The sequence below is a fragment of the Canariomyces notabilis genome, assembly GCF_033297395.1.
Source record: "Canariomyces notabilis strain CBS 508.74 unplaced genomic scaffold N656scaffold_11, whole genome shotgun sequence".
NCBI lineage: Eukaryota > Fungi > Ascomycota > Sordariomycetes > Sordariales > Chaetomiaceae > Canariomyces > Canariomyces notabilis.
The window spans coordinates 1-17,125 of NW_027041833.1; the positions used below are offsets into that span (position 1 = coordinate 1).

General features: G+C 54.1%; 8 protein-coding genes across 8 annotated transcripts; 6 read left to right on the forward strand and 2 right to left on the reverse strand.

Moving 5' to 3' along the window:
* The first annotated feature begins 1,824 nt into the window (after positions 1 to 1,824).
* N656DRAFT_84518 (uncharacterized protein) lies at positions 1,825 to 2,367 on the forward strand. The gene is made up of 2 exons (XM_064819184.1): positions 1,825 to 2,005; positions 2,102 to 2,367. Exons 1-2 carry the CDS (start codon positions 1,940 to 1,942, stop codon positions 2,258 to 2,260), a joined length of 225 nt encoding a protein of 74 aa, XP_064669890.1. The 5' UTR covers positions 1,825 to 1,939; the 3' UTR covers positions 2,261 to 2,367.
* A 174-nt stretch (positions 2,368 to 2,541) lies between these two features.
* Positions 2,542 to 3,957, forward strand: N656DRAFT_798132 (uncharacterized protein; the record flags this gene model as incomplete). Its single annotated transcript, XM_064817722.1, has 4 exons — positions 2,542 to 3,061; positions 3,132 to 3,562; positions 3,630 to 3,859; positions 3,918 to 3,957. The coding sequence occupies 4 exons, from the start codon at positions 2,542 to 2,544 to the stop codon at positions 3,955 to 3,957; spliced, it is 1,221 nt and encodes a 406-aa protein (XP_064669891.1).
* Positions 3,958 to 4,589: 632 nt separating this feature from the next.
* N656DRAFT_779179 (uncharacterized protein) lies at positions 4,590 to 4,918 on the reverse strand. Its single transcript, XM_064815146.1, has one exon. The coding sequence runs from the start codon at positions 4,853 to 4,855 to the stop codon at positions 4,625 to 4,627; it is 231 nt and encodes a 76-aa protein (XP_064669892.1). The 5' UTR covers positions 4,856 to 4,918; the 3' UTR covers positions 4,590 to 4,624.
* Positions 4,919 to 5,009: 91 nt separating this feature from the next.
* N656DRAFT_829182 (uncharacterized protein) lies at positions 5,010 to 6,482 on the forward strand (the record flags this gene model as incomplete). The annotated part of the gene is made up of 4 exons (XM_064818574.1): positions 5,010 to 5,788; positions 5,895 to 5,910; positions 6,095 to 6,109; positions 6,264 to 6,482. 4 exons carry the CDS (start codon positions 5,010 to 5,012, stop codon positions 6,480 to 6,482), a joined length of 1,029 nt encoding a protein of 342 aa, XP_064669893.1.
* Positions 6,483 to 7,759: 1,277 nt separating this feature from the next.
* Positions 7,760 to 8,296, forward strand: N656DRAFT_768482 (uncharacterized protein; the record flags this gene model as incomplete). The annotated part of the gene is made up of 1 exon (XM_064813625.1): positions 7,760 to 8,296. One exon carries the CDS (start codon positions 7,760 to 7,762, stop codon positions 8,294 to 8,296), a length of 537 nt encoding a protein of 178 aa, XP_064669894.1.
* Positions 8,297 to 9,201: 905 nt separating this feature from the next.
* N656DRAFT_798136 (uncharacterized protein) lies at positions 9,202 to 10,907 on the forward strand (the record flags this gene model as incomplete). The annotated part of the gene is made up of 3 exons (XM_064817723.1): positions 9,202 to 9,532; positions 9,600 to 9,846; positions 9,902 to 10,907. The coding sequence occupies 3 exons, from the start codon at positions 9,202 to 9,204 to the stop codon at positions 10,905 to 10,907; spliced, it is 1,584 nt and encodes a 527-aa protein (XP_064669895.1).
* A 160-nt stretch (positions 10,908 to 11,067) lies between these two features.
* On the forward strand, positions 11,068 to 11,631 carry N656DRAFT_84684 (uncharacterized protein). The gene has a single exon (XM_064819244.1). The coding sequence runs from the start codon at positions 11,228 to 11,230 to the stop codon at positions 11,525 to 11,527; it is 300 nt and encodes a 99-aa protein (XP_064669896.1). The 5' UTR covers positions 11,068 to 11,227; the 3' UTR covers positions 11,528 to 11,631.
* N656DRAFT_709796 (uncharacterized protein) lies at positions 11,630 to 16,981 on the reverse strand (the record flags this gene model as incomplete). Its single annotated transcript, XM_064811620.1, has 2 exons — positions 11,630 to 14,712; positions 14,812 to 16,981. 2 exons carry the CDS (start codon positions 16,979 to 16,981, stop codon positions 11,630 to 11,632), a joined length of 5,253 nt encoding a protein of 1,750 aa, XP_064669897.1.
* Positions 16,982 to 17,125: the final 144 nt, after the last annotated feature.

The following is a 17,125-nucleotide window of genomic DNA, read 5'->3' on the forward strand; positions in this document are numbered from 1 at the left end:
ATACCTAAGGTATATAACGCACCATCGCACAATAGGTTAGTATCCATTGGTTAGTTGCAGCCTGCCTATAACAAAGTAGGTATACAGTATCTACTAGTACCACTAGTCGTAGATACACCCTCCTCTAAGCAGATTGCCATAAGGGAATGGGGTCTCGGGGGTGTAAGAGGATGCTTGTTGACTACTAGGTACCTATTGTCAGCTATTGATCAACCTTCTAGATCGGTTTCATCAACCACTACCAAACTATACATGTACGTTTACTGTCATATGGTGAATAGACCGAGCTTACGCATTCCCAGTTGGTACTGCAGTGCTGCATTATGAAATACCCCGCCGCAATACTAAGGTAGTATTCCCTTGATTAGCATCTTACGAAAGAGCCTCAAACTGCACAGGACCTTCCGATTCTCGCCGAGCAGAGCCTTGTGTAACTTGAACAGAGCCTCGTCTATGGACATACAGTAGGTTGCCCGTCTCCAAAGTTCCGTCCTGCCATGAACCTGATGGTTCCCGAGGACCCCGGGTCCCCTCCCTTTCCCCCACCCACATTCTTTCTAGTTTTGTCTCCCAGGTTTGCAACCGCGCCGCAGGTAATCATGTATTATACTACGATGTACACGGTAGCAGTGATACGTACCTGTACCTTACCATACTTCTTAGTGTTGTATTTGTACTTAGTAGCCAAAAGTTGAATTAGGAAGATGAGGTACTTAGGAGCTACTTACCTGGTATAACTGTAAGTCGCCCGAATAATAGAAGATGACCGAGGTAGGTACTAACTACATGTAAGGAAGGGATCCAAGACCATGATCCTGTCCAGTCCAGGCATTGTTGCAGTGCGGCATCCTTGGCGGATACCGGCTAACTCAAGCATACGGTAGGGAGGGTAGCCACATCACCGCAGACCCCCCTTCCACCAAAGCCCAGCGACAAGATCATCGTATATGATGCCTCTAGTTCATCTGAGCGGGGAACATTTGCCTGACATGCATATATGCGCGCATTTACGGCAGCGAATAGTCAGACAGCTCGCTATCTGACCGCCCAGCCTTGTTCCAGCTGATTGGTGATCCCTACAGGATGGCTCAGATCACTGTAGTATCCCGGGCTTCGAGTTGCTTCCACAGTGCAGTTAGATAGGTAGGTAGTAGGCTACGTAACGTAAAAAACCTCCCACATCAGACGACATCCTCCTCGCCGATCATCCATGACTGGATTCCATGGGCAAGATACCCGTCCCACCCGGCCTCGAGCCCGCCTACAGGCAGATACACAAAGACCGATTACGTTCAAAAAGCCTCCGAGGCCCAGACTGCATCCTGGTGTACGTTATTGCCTCGCACTGCAGATCGGTGCTTCGGAATTACTGATCCCTAAAGTCACGTACCTTAGGTACCTCATCAGGTACATGTAGGTAGGCAGGGAAGCATAGTTACCGGGCTAGGTGCCTTAACATATATCCACGCATTGTAGAGCTGTTCCGTCGTCAAATCTTATCCTGAGTGCCGACTACGACATCGTGTACATTTGTATGGCTTCTTGGTCACCAGCGGGCAACAACATAACTGACTGGAGCCCACGTCTGGAGACCACTTATTACTACATGTGCTTACTTACAATCTGGATTGTACTAGCCGGGCTTTGGGTACTGGGTTTGGCCTTTTACAGGATACGGATGCGCTATCAGACGCGAGGACTAGACTAAGCTTCTGCAGCTTTGTCTGGTTCCTTTTGGTTCGAGTTTGCATCAACGTTGGACGACGGGAACAGATAAAGAGGCACCGCCATTTGCTTGGAGTGCGATAGTTTCTGATTGTCACATTCGGATTTGAGGTTCGCTGTCGAGTAAAGTCTGGTATCAACCAATGCTATATAGACGTAGTTACATCTTTTCCCTCAGGCTTTTCATATCTTACATGTACTTCCATTCCAGGTCATGTTCTTGTCGAAACCACATGGAGGATTGAGCTCTGGTGCTTGCAAGAGACGCGGTTGCCGCCAGGTCAGTCAAAAGCATTTCAGACTGTATTTATATGTACGTATAATACATACCTCCCCCTGGAAAGTATACTAAAATCGCTGGTTCTTAGGGCCATAGGTCGTAGTACTTTTGTCATCTGTATCTTCAACAACAACATGCAAAGGTGTCGAATCAACCGATTCCATACCTTACATATACATTCATGGTCTGGATCCCGTCCCAGAGCGAATAGCAGACGCACAAGATGCTGTGTCTCCGTCTTGGCCCAATGAGTGACGGGCCACGCCTGGCTGCACTGCTGCCATGTCCTGCATGATTTCGAAAGCGAACCATTCACGATGATGGCAATTCAAGCGTTGCATCTTCGGCAGTTTTAGATAACGTACAGGTATGGTTGCTTAGGAGAACAAGGGGGACGATCGACCTCCACTCCAGGTTGACAGATTTAATGGCAGACGGGACGTGTCCGTGAGCTTCCCACGAGCATTCCGCCTGCTTTCCCTAGAACTACTTACAAGCTCAGAGTATTCCTCACACGCTCTGAGAAAAGGGTCACCATGTCTTCACCCTACATTCCAGCCACCCCAAATCTAATGACGGACTTTGATGCTTCGACGGTGTGCACAGATTCCACCGGCAGCCCCTTGACGGGTTCTGGTTCTGGTGCCAGGGGCACCACGGCGACGTCCGTAACGAATTCGCCTACTCTTCCCCGAGGTGCAGGCTCTATTTTGCCATCTCCTCAGCCGTCGGGCGATTACCATGGAGAGAAACTGGAGATTGGGTGGCCTGGGCTTGCTCAAGAGCTAGCACGGAACCCAGCGCTCGAGGCCTTTCCCCGTTTCAGAGAGTTGAACGTGAAGAACCTTCTGTACTACCAGGTTGAGATCACAGAACTGGAGTCACAGTTGAAGAAGATTGAATGGACGGATCATTACACCGGCATCAAACCGCAAAGTCTTTACGCAAAGAGAGCTGACAAGATGTTGTTTGCGGGCCGTGCCGGTGACGAACCAGACCCTGTGGGCACACAGCGTCAACTAGTATACAAGATACGACAACTGCTGAAGGAATACAGTAAGGCAGCAATCCAGATTCGTTTTATTACCTTATACATGCGAGATTGTTGACAGCAGCCCCTTGGCAGACGAGGCCCTCCTCCAACATGCACAGATAACCGCGATGCCACACCCCAACTATGTCAACATCGATTGCCTCCAGCTGAAGATGCATGAAGACTCGATACATCGCATCAGAGGAACTGGGGAAAAAGCTTGGGGTGACCCGGACAAGCCCAAAGAAGTGCCCTCACCGGCCCCTCTGCAAAACATCCGGCCTCTGTTGCTCGCTCTGTTTTGGAAGCGTGAGGCGAGGCGAGACGATAGAGACCTGGTCGCAGTGAACCCGCCTCCAAAGCTGGACAATTTTACTTACTGGATATCGCACGACTTCATCCCGTTCTATCATGTCCATATACGGCCGAAACTCAGGGACACAAGGAAAAAAATAAGAAAATTTCTGTGCCAGTGGAACGACGGGGTACAAGATTCGGAGAACCAGAGGAGGGAAGGCGTAAACGTGAGCTCCCATCATGCTATACGTGCAGGCACCACGAGTAGAATCGGGCTCTAACATTCCCAAGCAGACTGAGCCTGTAGTGTACCGGAGGGCGGTCATGTTGCAATTCACCTCGGGCGCGGCGACCGTCGTGGCCTGCCTTCTGCCAACGCTTGCCATAGGCATCTTGACCACGGCCGAGACGAGGCTGCAGAGACTGCTTTACATTGGCGGTTTCACCGCTCTGTTTGCCATAGGTGTGCAGTGGCTCGCTGATGCAAACACCTCAAGAGTGCAAGTGTTCACGGCTACCGCTGCGTAAGCCCCTCGGTTCCTTTCAGGTGCGGTGTTTGACTCTGCTGACCCGTGATGCCAGGTTCTCGGCCGTCTTAGTCGTATTCGTTCAGGGCCAGTAGTTCGACCCAACGGGCTAGAATACCAGCTTCATGTCTGTCCCAAGCATAACTACCCAGGAACCAGGATCAGGGGCTCGGAATAGGGGTTTCTTGTTGAAACTTGTGCGTTGATACTAGTGCTATGACGTTATGAGTTTTTCCGAGGTTTCTTATGACTATTCCACTAAGTAGGTACCTACTAAGTCTTTACGTTTGACTACCTGAGTTGTAGGAACACAGCCAGCTTCCAGTCGTGCAAGACTCCAAGTCCAAACTCCTTGTTTACAGTCTGGTTTTCCCCTCTGTTAATTCTTCAAAAACGCAACAAATTCCGCTAGATTGCCAAACATCGGGCAGCGAATTCTCAAAAGTCCCTAGTACCTATTAAGACTCTTGAGTCTTCAGCTCTGGTTTTAAAGCGCAACGGGCCTGTCCAATTGAAAGGGAAGCAAACTGGAACTTCGAGTTAGTACCTACCGAACCGTTACTGAATTGGGCACCGAGGATGTACATGTAGGTAGGTATGTAGCATCGCGGCGCCAGTTCACTTATGGAAAGACGTACTGTTTGCTTCCAGTCAAAGCCCCCTATTCACTTAATGTTTCCCTCGGGGATCCACTCTGTCCTCAGCAATCAATGACACCAGAGCCACTGAAAGATACCACGTGCTCTTGATGCTTCACTCTTTTTACTGACCGTTGACATTATACTGGCATCGCTGGATTTGGAGTTTCAGCTGACACGGAGGTGGCATAGCTTTCCTTATTTCAAGTGGCCGTGACGCAGACTTCAATGCTGTCGAGTGGATGAAGGCTGGATGCTCAGGGGCTAACGACACCGAATATATTAGTGCTAGGAGGGCTACATGTATATAAACCTTTGTCATGGGAATTCTGGTTAGGTTCCACCCTGTAGTCATTCTTGAAGCTTCTCTACCCTACATCTGATATTTCTACGTACCTTAGCTTATGCTGTATCTGTCCGGAAGCAGCTGCATCTCTTCAGTCTGAACCACGTTCCGCCTCAGCCACCAGCGGCCGCGCTCAGTACACACATACATCGTCGCTGCCATGATGACCTCCATCACCGCCCTCACCCTCACGGGCCTCACCCTGCTCTCAACAGCCATGGCCGACGCAAATATGACGCCCGATTACGAAGTGAAGCTTCTCATGAATCCTGCCATCGTGCTCAACCCGGCAGACCACAAGCTCACTCCCACTGTCCTCTCGACCTTCGCCATGCCCACTAGCGTGATCAAGATGAATGTCCAGTTTATGGACACATCAGACAAGGAGATCTACAACGCCGGCTGGTCACTCCGCATCCGCAAAACCGAGGACGAGGATGACTTCGAGCTCACCTACAAGAAACGGTACCCCGTGACGAACGGCAATATCGACGCCGCGCTCACCACAGCCAACAGCCAGGGCTTTGACGCCAGCGACATCAACTACGAGGCACAGATCGAGTGGGGGTATCAGAAACAGACCCTGTCCATCAGCCGGCAAAAGACAGCCTCGGACAGCGGCTACTCTGGCATGGACCTGCCGGGTACCAGCAATTCCCGAGACATGCTCATCGACGAAGCGCCAGACAAGTTTGACGACTGGGTCTCCAACAACTGGGGGACCGCGGCGCTCGCGTCTGCCCGCATATTTGGGCCCGTGCTGGCCAAGCGGTCTGTCGGGACCTGGAACAACACAAAGCTGTACATTGAGGTGTGGCCGATCAAGGATGCTGCGGGTACGGGGACGGAGTACATTGTTGAGGCCTCGTTCAAGACGGATAGTCGGACGACGGCATCTCAGAAACACGACGCCCTGATGACATTTTTGCAGGGGAAAGGGTGGTTTGTGGCTCAGGACTCGCTGAAGACGCAGTTGATTATGGATCGGTATTAGTTACCTAGTGACACTTTCTGCTTCCCGCAAGTTATATCTGTGAAGTGGCATTAGTATTCCGACTCTCCGAGTGTGTTGTCCGGGGCTGTTCGCCAGTCAGGGATACAAAAACAACTTGAGGAGGTAGTATTGTCCCTGCTGATCTTTCTCACACTTTTGACTCGGCCCTGCAGTAGGAATTGGGTTGACATTGCAGAAAGGAACATGGTTCTATCAACTAGATGGTATGAAGCTGCGAAGGTTTCGACCTATAGAAAGATATGATGAATGTAAGTTTTACAACCTGAGTTGGGAATTCCCATACAGGAATCCCTACATGTATCAAAAGTACTCCATAGTCTCCATAAAAGATTCCATGACCTGAGACCTTACCCAACGGCGGTGTCGCTCCTCAAGTAGCCTCCGTTGAACCTGATTCCACAGCCTTTGAGCGTCTGCTTCATCGTCACCTTCCGACTCCTCCTCACTATCCTCCTCACCATCTTCCTCGCTATCCTCCTCGCTATCCTCTTCGTCATCCTCCTCACCCTCCCCGTCATCCTCCTCATTATCCTTCTGATCATCCTCCTCATCGTCTTTTTCATCGTCCCTTTCACAGACCCCTTCACTAACCTCTTGTGGGCTGTTTGTTGCGGCATCTGAGGGGACTGCCCGGCAGTTCCCATACACTAAGGGCTTATGCTCAGTGCTCAGGGACGTATAAGATCCTCCTTCTCCTAGGACTTGGAGGATCTTAACAATCAATAATACAATATCACTGCCTTCTTGCTCATGAAGCTCATTCCTTGCCTGTGATCCCGTAAGACTGTCACAGCAGGTATATTCAAACGCCTCGGGCTGTTGCTCCTTGACGTCATCGCTATCCTCTCGGGAAACGGATAGGTCTCCGTACTGGCGCCGCGCCGAACTCCCCTCGTTCCATCTACGGTTGTCTACAGGATCCGGCAGGACAAATGGATTTTAGTCCTAGCTTCAGAACCAGGTTTTGGAGTCAATGCTTACCGGGCTGACGATCGCACGCGGTTGAAGACTTCGCCGTCTCCGTGAATGGTTCCTCGCACTTCAGGCAGATGTGAAGAATGGAGGGCGGCGTTGAACGTGTTCTACCCGCCCTTGACGCTCGCCCGAGGTTATCGAACATTGAATCGGCCGTATAGTTCACCCTTGCCTTGGCACATAGGGCAGGCGAGGACATTGCGGAGGGTGTGGTCGGGAGCATCTTGGATGAGCATAAAGATGTTGGCCATATGGGGGCGGGTTCGAGGGAAGTCGCACAAGGAAAAAGAGTCTTCCACCATACTCCAACAAAGAGAGAAGAGGAAGGGTTTCCCCTTATACTCTTCTTAACTGGATCCGTCCTGGCGCTCGGTGCTCCATGGGCGGTGTCGGTGGTGCCATAGGGCCAGCCAAAACAAGCCACACGCTGATCTCTTGAAATGAACCGATCATTGTGGAGCAATTCTCACCGTGTGCACAGCATCCCGGCCAAAACATGAGAACTGAAAGTTGAGAGTTTCTGTTCCTCATTCCTCGATTCATTGGCGGCAGCGTGTTTTGTGTTTGACTGTGCGAAGAGTTCGAGCCCTGGCCACTGTATGCGACGGCTGTATTCAGTGTATTCAATGGTACCTGCATAAATTCATGGGGTTGCTATTTGCGGCGAACATCCCGCTGACGTTAGCGCCCTCCGAGGCATAGCGCAGGCCGGCCGCGGCCAGCAATGATCCTTCTGTCTGCCCCCGGGCCCTTCCCGTCAACACCCCCTGCTGGCTCAGTTGAGCTGTCCTGCCTTAATTTGGGCGAGTACGGTTACCAAAACAACTGGAAGGGAACCCACCTCTTCTTTGTTTAGACCAAGTCTTGACTCTGGCCTTGCAGTGGGAAGAAGATATAAATTGTAGAGGGAAAAGAACATTACCATGCCATTAACTGCATCGAGCGTCTCCTTCATCCTCCTCCTCCTCCTCCTCCTCCCCCTCATCCTCTCCTTCATCATCTTCTTCATCCTCCTCCTCATCGCCCTCCTCATCACCCTCCTCATCACCCTCCTCATCACCCTCCTCATCGCCCTCCTCATCACCCTCCTCATCGCCCTCCTCATCGCCCTCCTCATCGCCCTCCTCATCGCCCTCCTCATCACCCTCCTCATCACCCTCCTCATCACCTTCTCCATCCCCCTCCTCATCGTCCTCTCCATAGACCTCCTCATCGACCTCTTCATTAGTGCCTTGATCGTCGTCACTCGATATGTGGATGACCTCATGAAATTTTGTCCTCTTGACCCCGGGTTGTTGATGCCAGTCGGGAGCGCAGCCAGGATCATCACCTCTACCGTCGCAGCAAGTATAACTATACCCATGAGGAATGAGCTCTTTCAACTCATCATCGTCCATGCGACACCAGTCTGCGTCACGAGAGTGCCGATTCCAACCCCAACTCCCATCCTCTGTGACTAGTTTGGCTAGAGAATTTGGGAGGACAGAACGAGGCTTAGTCTTGGCTTATGACTGGGAAGAGCAGGGTAATAGACTGAGGTCAGATGCCTACCAGGATGACGATAGCACACGGTGGACGTGTTCTCTGCCTCAGTAAATGCTTCCTTGCAGTTCACGCAGATGTGGAGCATGGAAGACGGCGCTGCACGCTTTCTACGCGTAGCTGATGCATGCTCGAGCACTTCGAACAGCTCATCTGCCTCTCTCCTGACCCTTTTCTTGGAACACAGGCTGGCGAGGACAGCGCGGAGGGTGTGGTCAGGGGCTTCTCGGATGCGCTTAAAAACCAGGATCTCGTCCATCGCAAATTAGATTCAGCTGGATCATATGAGATCTCAGGAATCGCTTGAGGGGAACGCGTTTTCTCCTCAAATGCCAGGAAGTAGAAGCAGAAAGGTGTCATGTCTGCTCCTGCTTGATGGGTCCGCCATGGCGCGTTGCGCGCAATGGGCCAGGGCCCAGGGTAACGCGCTGTCACGTGTTGGATTCCAAAGCAAAGTGAAGCCACACGCAGATCTCTCAAAATCACCTAGGTAATCAATGACCACGGATGCCGAACATCCTGAACAACATATCAAAACTGAAATTGAGAGCTCCTCACGATCATGCGATTTCTGGCGGCAGCGGCGTGTTTTTTGCGTAAAGAAAAAATGACGGGAAGCCGCGGCCCGCTGAACTTTTGAAGGAGTTACCTGCAAACTTTAGCGTATTATCCCGCTAACGTTAGCGCCTTCCCAGGCACCGTGCAGGCTGGTCGCGGCCCCCAGACGTCCTTCTGTCTGGCCCCTTCCCATGCTCCCATCAACACCCGCTGCTGGCTCGCTGAGCTTTCCTGACTTTCCGGCACCGTTCGCACTTGCCCTGCGATGGTGGCAGACGATGCACAGTCTGGAGAAGACGGCAGGCATGGCTCACAACATGGGAGGCCTACTAACCCGTCCTTGCCTGGGGCCCCGCGCCGCGCGATCCGGCCGCTCCTACTGCTTATCGCTCTGGTCACCCTCGCTTGGAGTCTGTATCAACTTCCAGTCAGCCGTGTGGTCGAGAGCCGCCTATGCCACGATTACTATGCGGCCCACGATCCCTCGGTGCTGCCGCCGGCTGGGAATGTTCCCGAGGAGTTGTGCAAGCTGGATGAGGTGCAGCAGCAGCTCGGCCGCATCCAGGGAGTCATGGACGCGATGTGGGTGGCCGGCGGTAGGAAACCCGGCATCACTTCACTCCTACTCCGTCGAACCATGTAGCATGCTAAATTGTTTGCTAGACTTCGTCATGACAATACCTCTTGTTTCGCTAGCTGACCATTACGGATATCGCTTCGTGTTGTGTCTCAACCTCGTTCCACGTATCTTCCTCCTGGGTTGGACGTTTATGGTGGGCTACTTCGATCAGGCCCTTCCGGTGAATGCCATTCTGGCTGCGCCTGCCCTGTCTTTTCTCGGGGGCGACTGTGTCTTTAACTCTGTGGTGTATTCCCTCATTGCCGATCTCACCGATGATCATATTCTTCGGTAGGTTGTCAACCACCACCTCAACTCTTGCCTCTCAAGCCACTGACAGCTTCAGGGCGACCTTCTTTGGATATGCAAATGCCATCTCCTCAATCTTCTCTCTCCAGCTTGGTCCCGCCCTCGCTTCGGCAATCATGACCACCCTGCTATGGCTCCCGCTGTGGCTCGGACTCTTCAGCTTGCTCCTCGCGATCCCCGTTATATCCATGCGCCCTCCAGCGATTGGACATCAGGCACATCAAGAGGCAGCATGTCAAGATCCCACGGACACCGTCAATACTCCTCTGCTCTCCTCCTCTGCCCGTCTCATACGCCGAACAAACCTGCACTCACTAACCGCCAGCCGCTTTCACACCATCCTCGCAATCCTCACCAAGCCCTCCCGCAACTTCCTCCTCCTCCTGGCCTGCTTCTTCCTCGCCTCCTTCGCAAGCTCCGACACCAAGCTCCTGCCCCTGTACATCTCCAAACGCTACCACTGGAAGTTTTCCTCAGTTGGTTACCTCCTCTCCCTGAAAGCGCTCTTCAACTTTTTCCTCCTCTCCTTCCTCATTCCACGCGTAGTCCGCTGGCGCAGGCGGCGGCGCTCATCACCCCACCCCGAAGCCCAAGCCCAAGCCCAAGCCCAAGACAACAACAGCATCCCAGAAACTGCCGCCGACAAAGAAACCATCACGCACGCCCACGTCTGCCTGGTCTTCTCCGTCCTCGGCGCGCTGGCCATCGCCCTGGCGCCGACGGCCTGGGCCCTGGTGCCGAGCCTGCTGCTGTACGCCCTGGGCATTGCCCTGCCCATGTTCACCTACTCACTGCTGAGGTCGCCCAGCATGGCGCTGCAACACCAGCAAGCCAGGGACAGAGGCAGCGGGCCGGGAACGCAACTTTTTTCGGTGGTCATGCTGGTCCGGACGGCGGGCACGCTGTTGGGCGCCGTGGCCATGCCCTCTTTGTGGGTCGCGGGTTTGAGTGTGGGCGGGGTGGCTTTGGGGTTGCCGTATGGCGTCAGTGCGGTTTGTTATGCCGTGGCGGGAGTTGTTGTGAAGAAGATCAGGGTTGGTTGAGGTGCCAATGTGGGATTTGATCGTGGTTATCTACTGCTTCCTAGGCTCGTTTTAGTATGAGAGATGTATCCTGCCACCTGTTTGTGGCCAAAGCAAGGCTTGATTCCGCGAGATATGGACAGCCTAGACCGAGCAAGATGCTAGATATAATGTCAACGACAGGGAGGCAAGACCAAGACACAGCGGCACTCTAACTGTATGCAAATAAGGGTGCGTTGCATGTTGTGTTTTCGGGCTCACTGCATGCTCCTATCCAAACACTTCAGGCTAAATCACTGTGCTCCCCCTCTGCCGACCGGTCTCCCTCCTTACGCCCTTCCATGCGGCAGCCATGTGTCACACGTCTCACCCCACATAACCACGAAAGAATGGGGATCGAGTTTGGAACCAAATATTTTGCCTTTCCGCTCTCCGAGTTGCAGCAACGAAAGAAACTCTACTTCATCATCCGCCGCCATCCACCAACACCGTACTGGACCGAGCGGGAAATAAACCGACCCCATACCCCTTCCAACATCAGTCTAAGAATGAGAAACATGATCTCAACCCACGTGATAACCCCAGTTGCATGCCCGCCCTTCCATCTACAGGACACCCAAACTCCTATCTCTCACATATAGCATGCCATAATAATACAAACGTTGTAACCAAGCAGCCCACGAACCGGCCCCTCAACCGGCCCCCGCGAACCCGAGACCGAGTGGATAAGGGAACTAACCACCTCACCGCTTCCTGGTATCCTTGCCCTTCTTCTTGCTCTTCTTCTTATCCTTCGGCAGCTCAAGCGGCGTCCCCTCCAGAGCAGCAGCCATGAAGCCAAGCATGTAGTCATCGACGGTACGCATGCGCTCGCCAAAAGCGTTGTACTCGACCTCGACAGGCTCACCACCTGCGTCGCCAGCGACGGCCGCATCCTCTGCCGCCGCCGACTCCACAAAGAGACCCGAGGCAGACGACTGGCCTGTCTTGCCAACAGCAAGCGGCGGCGGCTCGGTAGTGCCTTCCCTGGGCGTGCCCTGCCTGACGCTCGAGACGCCCGACGCCGCGCCCGAAGCGGGTTGCTGCTCGAGGAAATCGGCATCGTCCTGCTGGATCTCCTTCTCGGCCACGCGCGCCGCCGCCACGTCCTCCCTGTCCTCGGCCTGCTCCAGGACACGGCCCACGCTGCGTGGATTGCTGCTCTCAACCCCGCCCAATACGCGGTCCATGGCCGCGTTGGCCGCCACGTCGTCCTCATTCGCCAAGACCTCGCCGTTGGTGCCAATGACGTCGCGCACCGAGAGCTTGTTGAAGTAGTCCGTCGTGAACTCGCCCTCTTGAATGACAACGTCGTCGAGCATTTGCTTCTGGCTCGCCTTGCGGAGTATGTTGGCCTCGATGGTGTGCTCGCTGACGAGGCGGTAGATGTGCACGTCCCTCGTCTGCCCTATGCGGTGACACCGATCTTGGCACTGCTTGTCCATGGCTGGGTTCCAGTCCTGGTCGTAGAAAATGACCGTGTCGGCGCCCGTGAGGTTGATGCCAAGACCGCCGGACCGTGTCGAGAGGATGAAGCACAGGATGCGGGGGTCGTGATTGAAGCGGTCCGTCAGAATCTGCCGCTGTTCCACCTTGGTGGCTCCGTCCAAGCGAAGATACTTGTGCCCATGGATGTTGAGAAACTGTTCAAGAATGTCGAGCACTTTGGTCATTTGGGTAAAGATGAGGGCGCGATGACCGCCAGCTTGCAACTTGCGGAGAAGCTTATCCAGCGCCTGCAGTTTTCCGCAATCATACTGCAAAAGTCGCTTGTCGGGAAATTGGATGGTCAACCGCATTCGGGCCTCGTGCCAGGGGTCAGAAGGGCGCTCCTTTGGCATGTACGGTGCATACTTCACAGGGGCGGACAGCTTCAAGTCCGCCTCTTCGAATGCCTCAACACCCCGTGCGCCGAGTAGCAACCTGGTCATGTCACCCGTCACAACAGCCGGGGTAACACAGGCGAACTTTGTTATCGTCATTTCCATCGAGCTCGCGCGTTGCTGGAGCGTTGGGATTGCATTGTGCAACAGTTGTGAGTCTTCTTCGAACCAGCTCATGATTTTCTGGGGCACCCTGGGTTTTTGCTTGTAGGGCCGAAGGTGGGTATCAAGCGTTAAGAGATCGACGAGGTGTTTGCCATAGATTGGTCGCTGCTGACGCCGAAGTGCGTTCAGGTAGACACAATGCTGGAGCTCCTCAAATCGGCCCCAGCGTGCGGCACTTTCGAGATAAACAATGTTGGATTTGACGCTGGCGGGATCCAAAGTGTGGTGGGCGTTGTTGGCTCGGGTCCTTTGCGCCTCCCTGAGGTCCAGAAGGATTCGATGAGTGCTCAGCTGAGCAATTCGGTCTGCGTGTGTGGTTGACATGCCCTCATACTGGGTTGGGATCATGTTAAGGAAGCTGAGGCTCACAACCTTCATCGGCTTCTCAGCTAGAAGTGTCTTTTTGATGAACTGCTCTTCAGGCTCGTAATCCGCCGCGACAGATCTTTGCATGCGAAACGACGTCATGATCGGGCGGTCGACGAAGAGGTCAGGGTGATTGCACACCTTCCTGAGCTGCATCAAGCAGTTGATTATAGACATGTAATTGCCCGAGGCGAGAGTCTCCCGCGTATCTGCCCGGGAGAGGAATCCGTCGTACAGCTCTCGCTGACGCTTGGACAGCCTGCAAAACTCGACATGTTCATACTTGGCTGGCATCTGCTTCTCGACATCCGCCTTCAAGCGGCGGAGTAGGTAGGGCCGGAGGACCTTGTGGAGCTTGGAGATGATGGCTCGCGCCTCGTCGTCCAGCTGCTCCCGTCCGCTCTCGAGGATCTGCGATTCTGGCCTTGAAAACCAGTTGTGAAACTCTTTTAGGTCGACAAAGCCGCCTTCCCCATTCTCAGGAGGGGCTAGGAAGTAGAGCAGGGACCAGAGTTCGGTTAGATTGTTTTGCAATGGAGTGCCGGTAAGAAGCAGCCGAGAATGCGTGTTGAACCCCAGCAGGGTCTGCCACCGCTGAGATTTGAAGTTCTTGATGTTGTGCGCCTCGTCGAGGATCATGTAATGCCAGCGCCTTCGCCGGAATACCTGCTGGTCCTGGAGGACCATTTGATAGGAAGTGATGCAAACATTCCAGACATCATCGTTCGTCCACCCTTGACGTTTCCGCTTACGCTCCTCCTGGTTTCCGTAGTAAGTGAGAATCTTGAACCCGGGACACCATTTCTTGAACTCCATCTCCCAGTTCAGCATTACGCTCGTCGGCACGATCACAAGGTGCGGGCCCCAGACCTCGTGGTGACAGGCGAGATGTGCGAGCAAAGCAATGGTTTGTATCGTTTTCCCCAGTCCCATTTCGTCTGCAAGGATACCGTTGGTGTTGTTCGCATACAGTGCCGCAAGCCAATCAAGGCCGAGATGCTGATACTCGCGCAGGGTCCCTCGCAGAAGGAAGGGAATCTCGGTCCTAGGAGCGGCTGGCTGTGGTGAAGTGGACCGGCTGTCGGTCTTGGGCACATGGAGGAGTGACAGTGATGTCGGGGTCTCGACATCGGTCGGCTTGGTGTCATCGGATGTTCGTGGTGACTGGCTTCTGGATGGACTGTGGATATTGGTGATTGGCTCCGTCTCCGGGCTTGGGTGTTGGGCCGCCACCGGAGTCTGGGTGGCCGCGGCCTCGGCATGCCCTGGTGAAGGTTCAGCGGATATTGGCAGAGTATCCGGCATGGCAGTGTCTTCCAGGGATTCCGGCTTAGTGGAGAGTTCCTCCGAGCCCAATCCAGGCTCAACCGCGCCTTCCGAGCCGGTCAACTGTTTTGGTAATATTGGCGGTAATCTTGGTTCCAATGCCATCTGCTCCTCGGCCTCTTCCAGAGTTGATTTGTTGGGATTACGAACTGACGTTGAGTGGCCTGAGTGAGCAGTCTGCTCATTCTCGGCGGGTTGCTGCACAGAATCATTCGCTGCCGATCCAGCTTGGGGTTCAGATGTAGGGGGCTCATGACCTTCTCCAGCGATCTCAGATGCACCCTCCCCGTGTAAGGCAGATACGAGGTTGCGTGAGGTATCCGCATCGGCCATTTCCACATCATCGTCTTGTACCCCTGCATCAGACGCAGCAGCCTCTGCTTTCAGTTGCTTCAGCTCGGACTTTTTAAAGAAGAGACCCAGGAGACCGGAAGGCTCATCCCCGGACTCGGCATCGTCGCTAGCCTGATCCTCATCGTCTGTACCTGACTGATCCTCGCTAGACCCCAGATCGTCGTCCATATCGATAGACTCGTCGCTTGTGTCGTCGCCTTCGTCCTTGGGCTTGTTCGATGTTGCGGTATCGTCGGGGTTCAAGGCCGGTAAGTTGGCGTACTTCGCTCGCAGCTGTTCTTGGGTGAGACCTTCATCGGACAAGACAGATTCCTTATCTTCCTCCTCGCCTGAAGATGACATGTTATCATCATCTTCATCTTCCGAAACACCTTCGGGCTTATCGCTGTCCATATCAGTGCCACTGGCATCATCAACTTCGGATCCCATGTCTTCGTCCTCCAAGTCCTCATCCGATAACTCGTCGGTGTCGAAACGAGCCGTCCTCGCCTGTAACTTTTGCTCTGAGAGATTGACTGCCTGATTCAACGCGGCTTTGACCCGACGTTGTTCCTCTGCCTCCCACTCAGCAAGTCGCCGGCGATTGACCTCCGTCTTCACATTATCCCACAGGCCCGCAACAGATTTTGCAACCTGTCGCCATCTACCCTTGCTTTTCTCAATCTCCTCGAGCTCGATCTCTTCCGCAGTTTTTGGTTGCGGGTTCCGGCGCCTCCACTCGGCCTCGCAGGCAATGGCCAGGCGTTTTGCCGCTGCCCGGTGCCTTTGCTGCTCAAGAAGCATGAGCCTCCGGAAGTTGCTCATGGCCTTTGCGAGATGGTCTATGTGTGCCCACTGCCGAGGAGGTTCCTCTTCGGGCTCAGGCTCAAACACAGAGCACTTTGCCTTGTCCAGAATACCGCCCGGCTCCACTTCCTTCTCCACGCGCAGAATGAGCCGCGCATCTTCCTTGGCCATCTCATCCGTGTATCGAGGGCCATCTTCTGAAGGCACCAACAAACCTCCCTCTTCAACAGGGATATCGGCGGCACGCTGAAAGAACTCTTCAAAGGACGGCCCCAGCTTCGGCCGCACGTTCGCCTGGTCCCGATGGACCAGCGGTATGGTGGTCAAAGGCGGTCTAACCCGTAGCTTGATGCGTGGAGTGGTGCGCACAGCGCCAGGGGACGTGCTGTCGGCATCATCCTCGGCTCCCCTGAGATGACGCGTGGAACGGCGCGTACCGAGAGACTGTCGCGGAGGTGTAGTCGGACGCCGGGGAGATGCAGACCGTCGTCGGCTTCGTGTGTCGGTCTTCGTATCACGCGTAGGGGGTTTTCGCAGCGGGGGCTTAGTGGCTGACGCTTTAGCAGAGGGGGGTTTGCTGGAGGGTGCTGAGCGCTTGGGTGCGGCAGAAGGAGTCTGGACGGACACGTTGCCGTTGGCCGGGGACTGGCGGGTTTTGGGGGGGCTAGATTGCTGGCCATATAGTGCTCGCCTCGTTATCCTCTTGTCGCCACTCTGCAGTTCCAGGGGTACGGCGTTGATGCGTCCAGACTTGCGTCGACCATCTTCGGTCACGAAGGTAGATGGCCCATCAGCCTCAACCTTTTTCCAAGGCGGGGACTCTGGCTTGGGTCGGCGCGCAGAATTATTCGGGGTCGTATCGCGAATTCTGCGCCGTTTCGCAGGACGGCCGTCATCTGCGCTGTGTGTCTCGCGGGTGCTGTCGACGTCGTTGCGTTGTGGGGTTTCGACCCGAGTCTGTTGTTCTTCGGCCGCGTTCGGAACCTGCAGCGGGATTCTGGGACTTTTGAATCCATTGATGGGTTGAGGACTATTAGAATTCTGTTGTTGAACGGAGTCGGCAGATGCATGGCCGTTGATTGATGATGGTTGCTCGTCGTGGTGCAGACCATTATCACCATTTGTTGCAGGTGGCGGATTTGCTTGCGTTGGGTCGGGAGACGCGATCTCTGTCATAGTAGCGAGGGACACCGCGAGGCAGAGACGGCCGAGATCTCGACGAATCTGGCATCTGGCAGGATGAAAATAGCGTCAGGCGAATGGCAGAGTTTCAAAGTTTTTCCTATCTGATTTTGGGCATGACCAGCGTTCTGTGAAGCC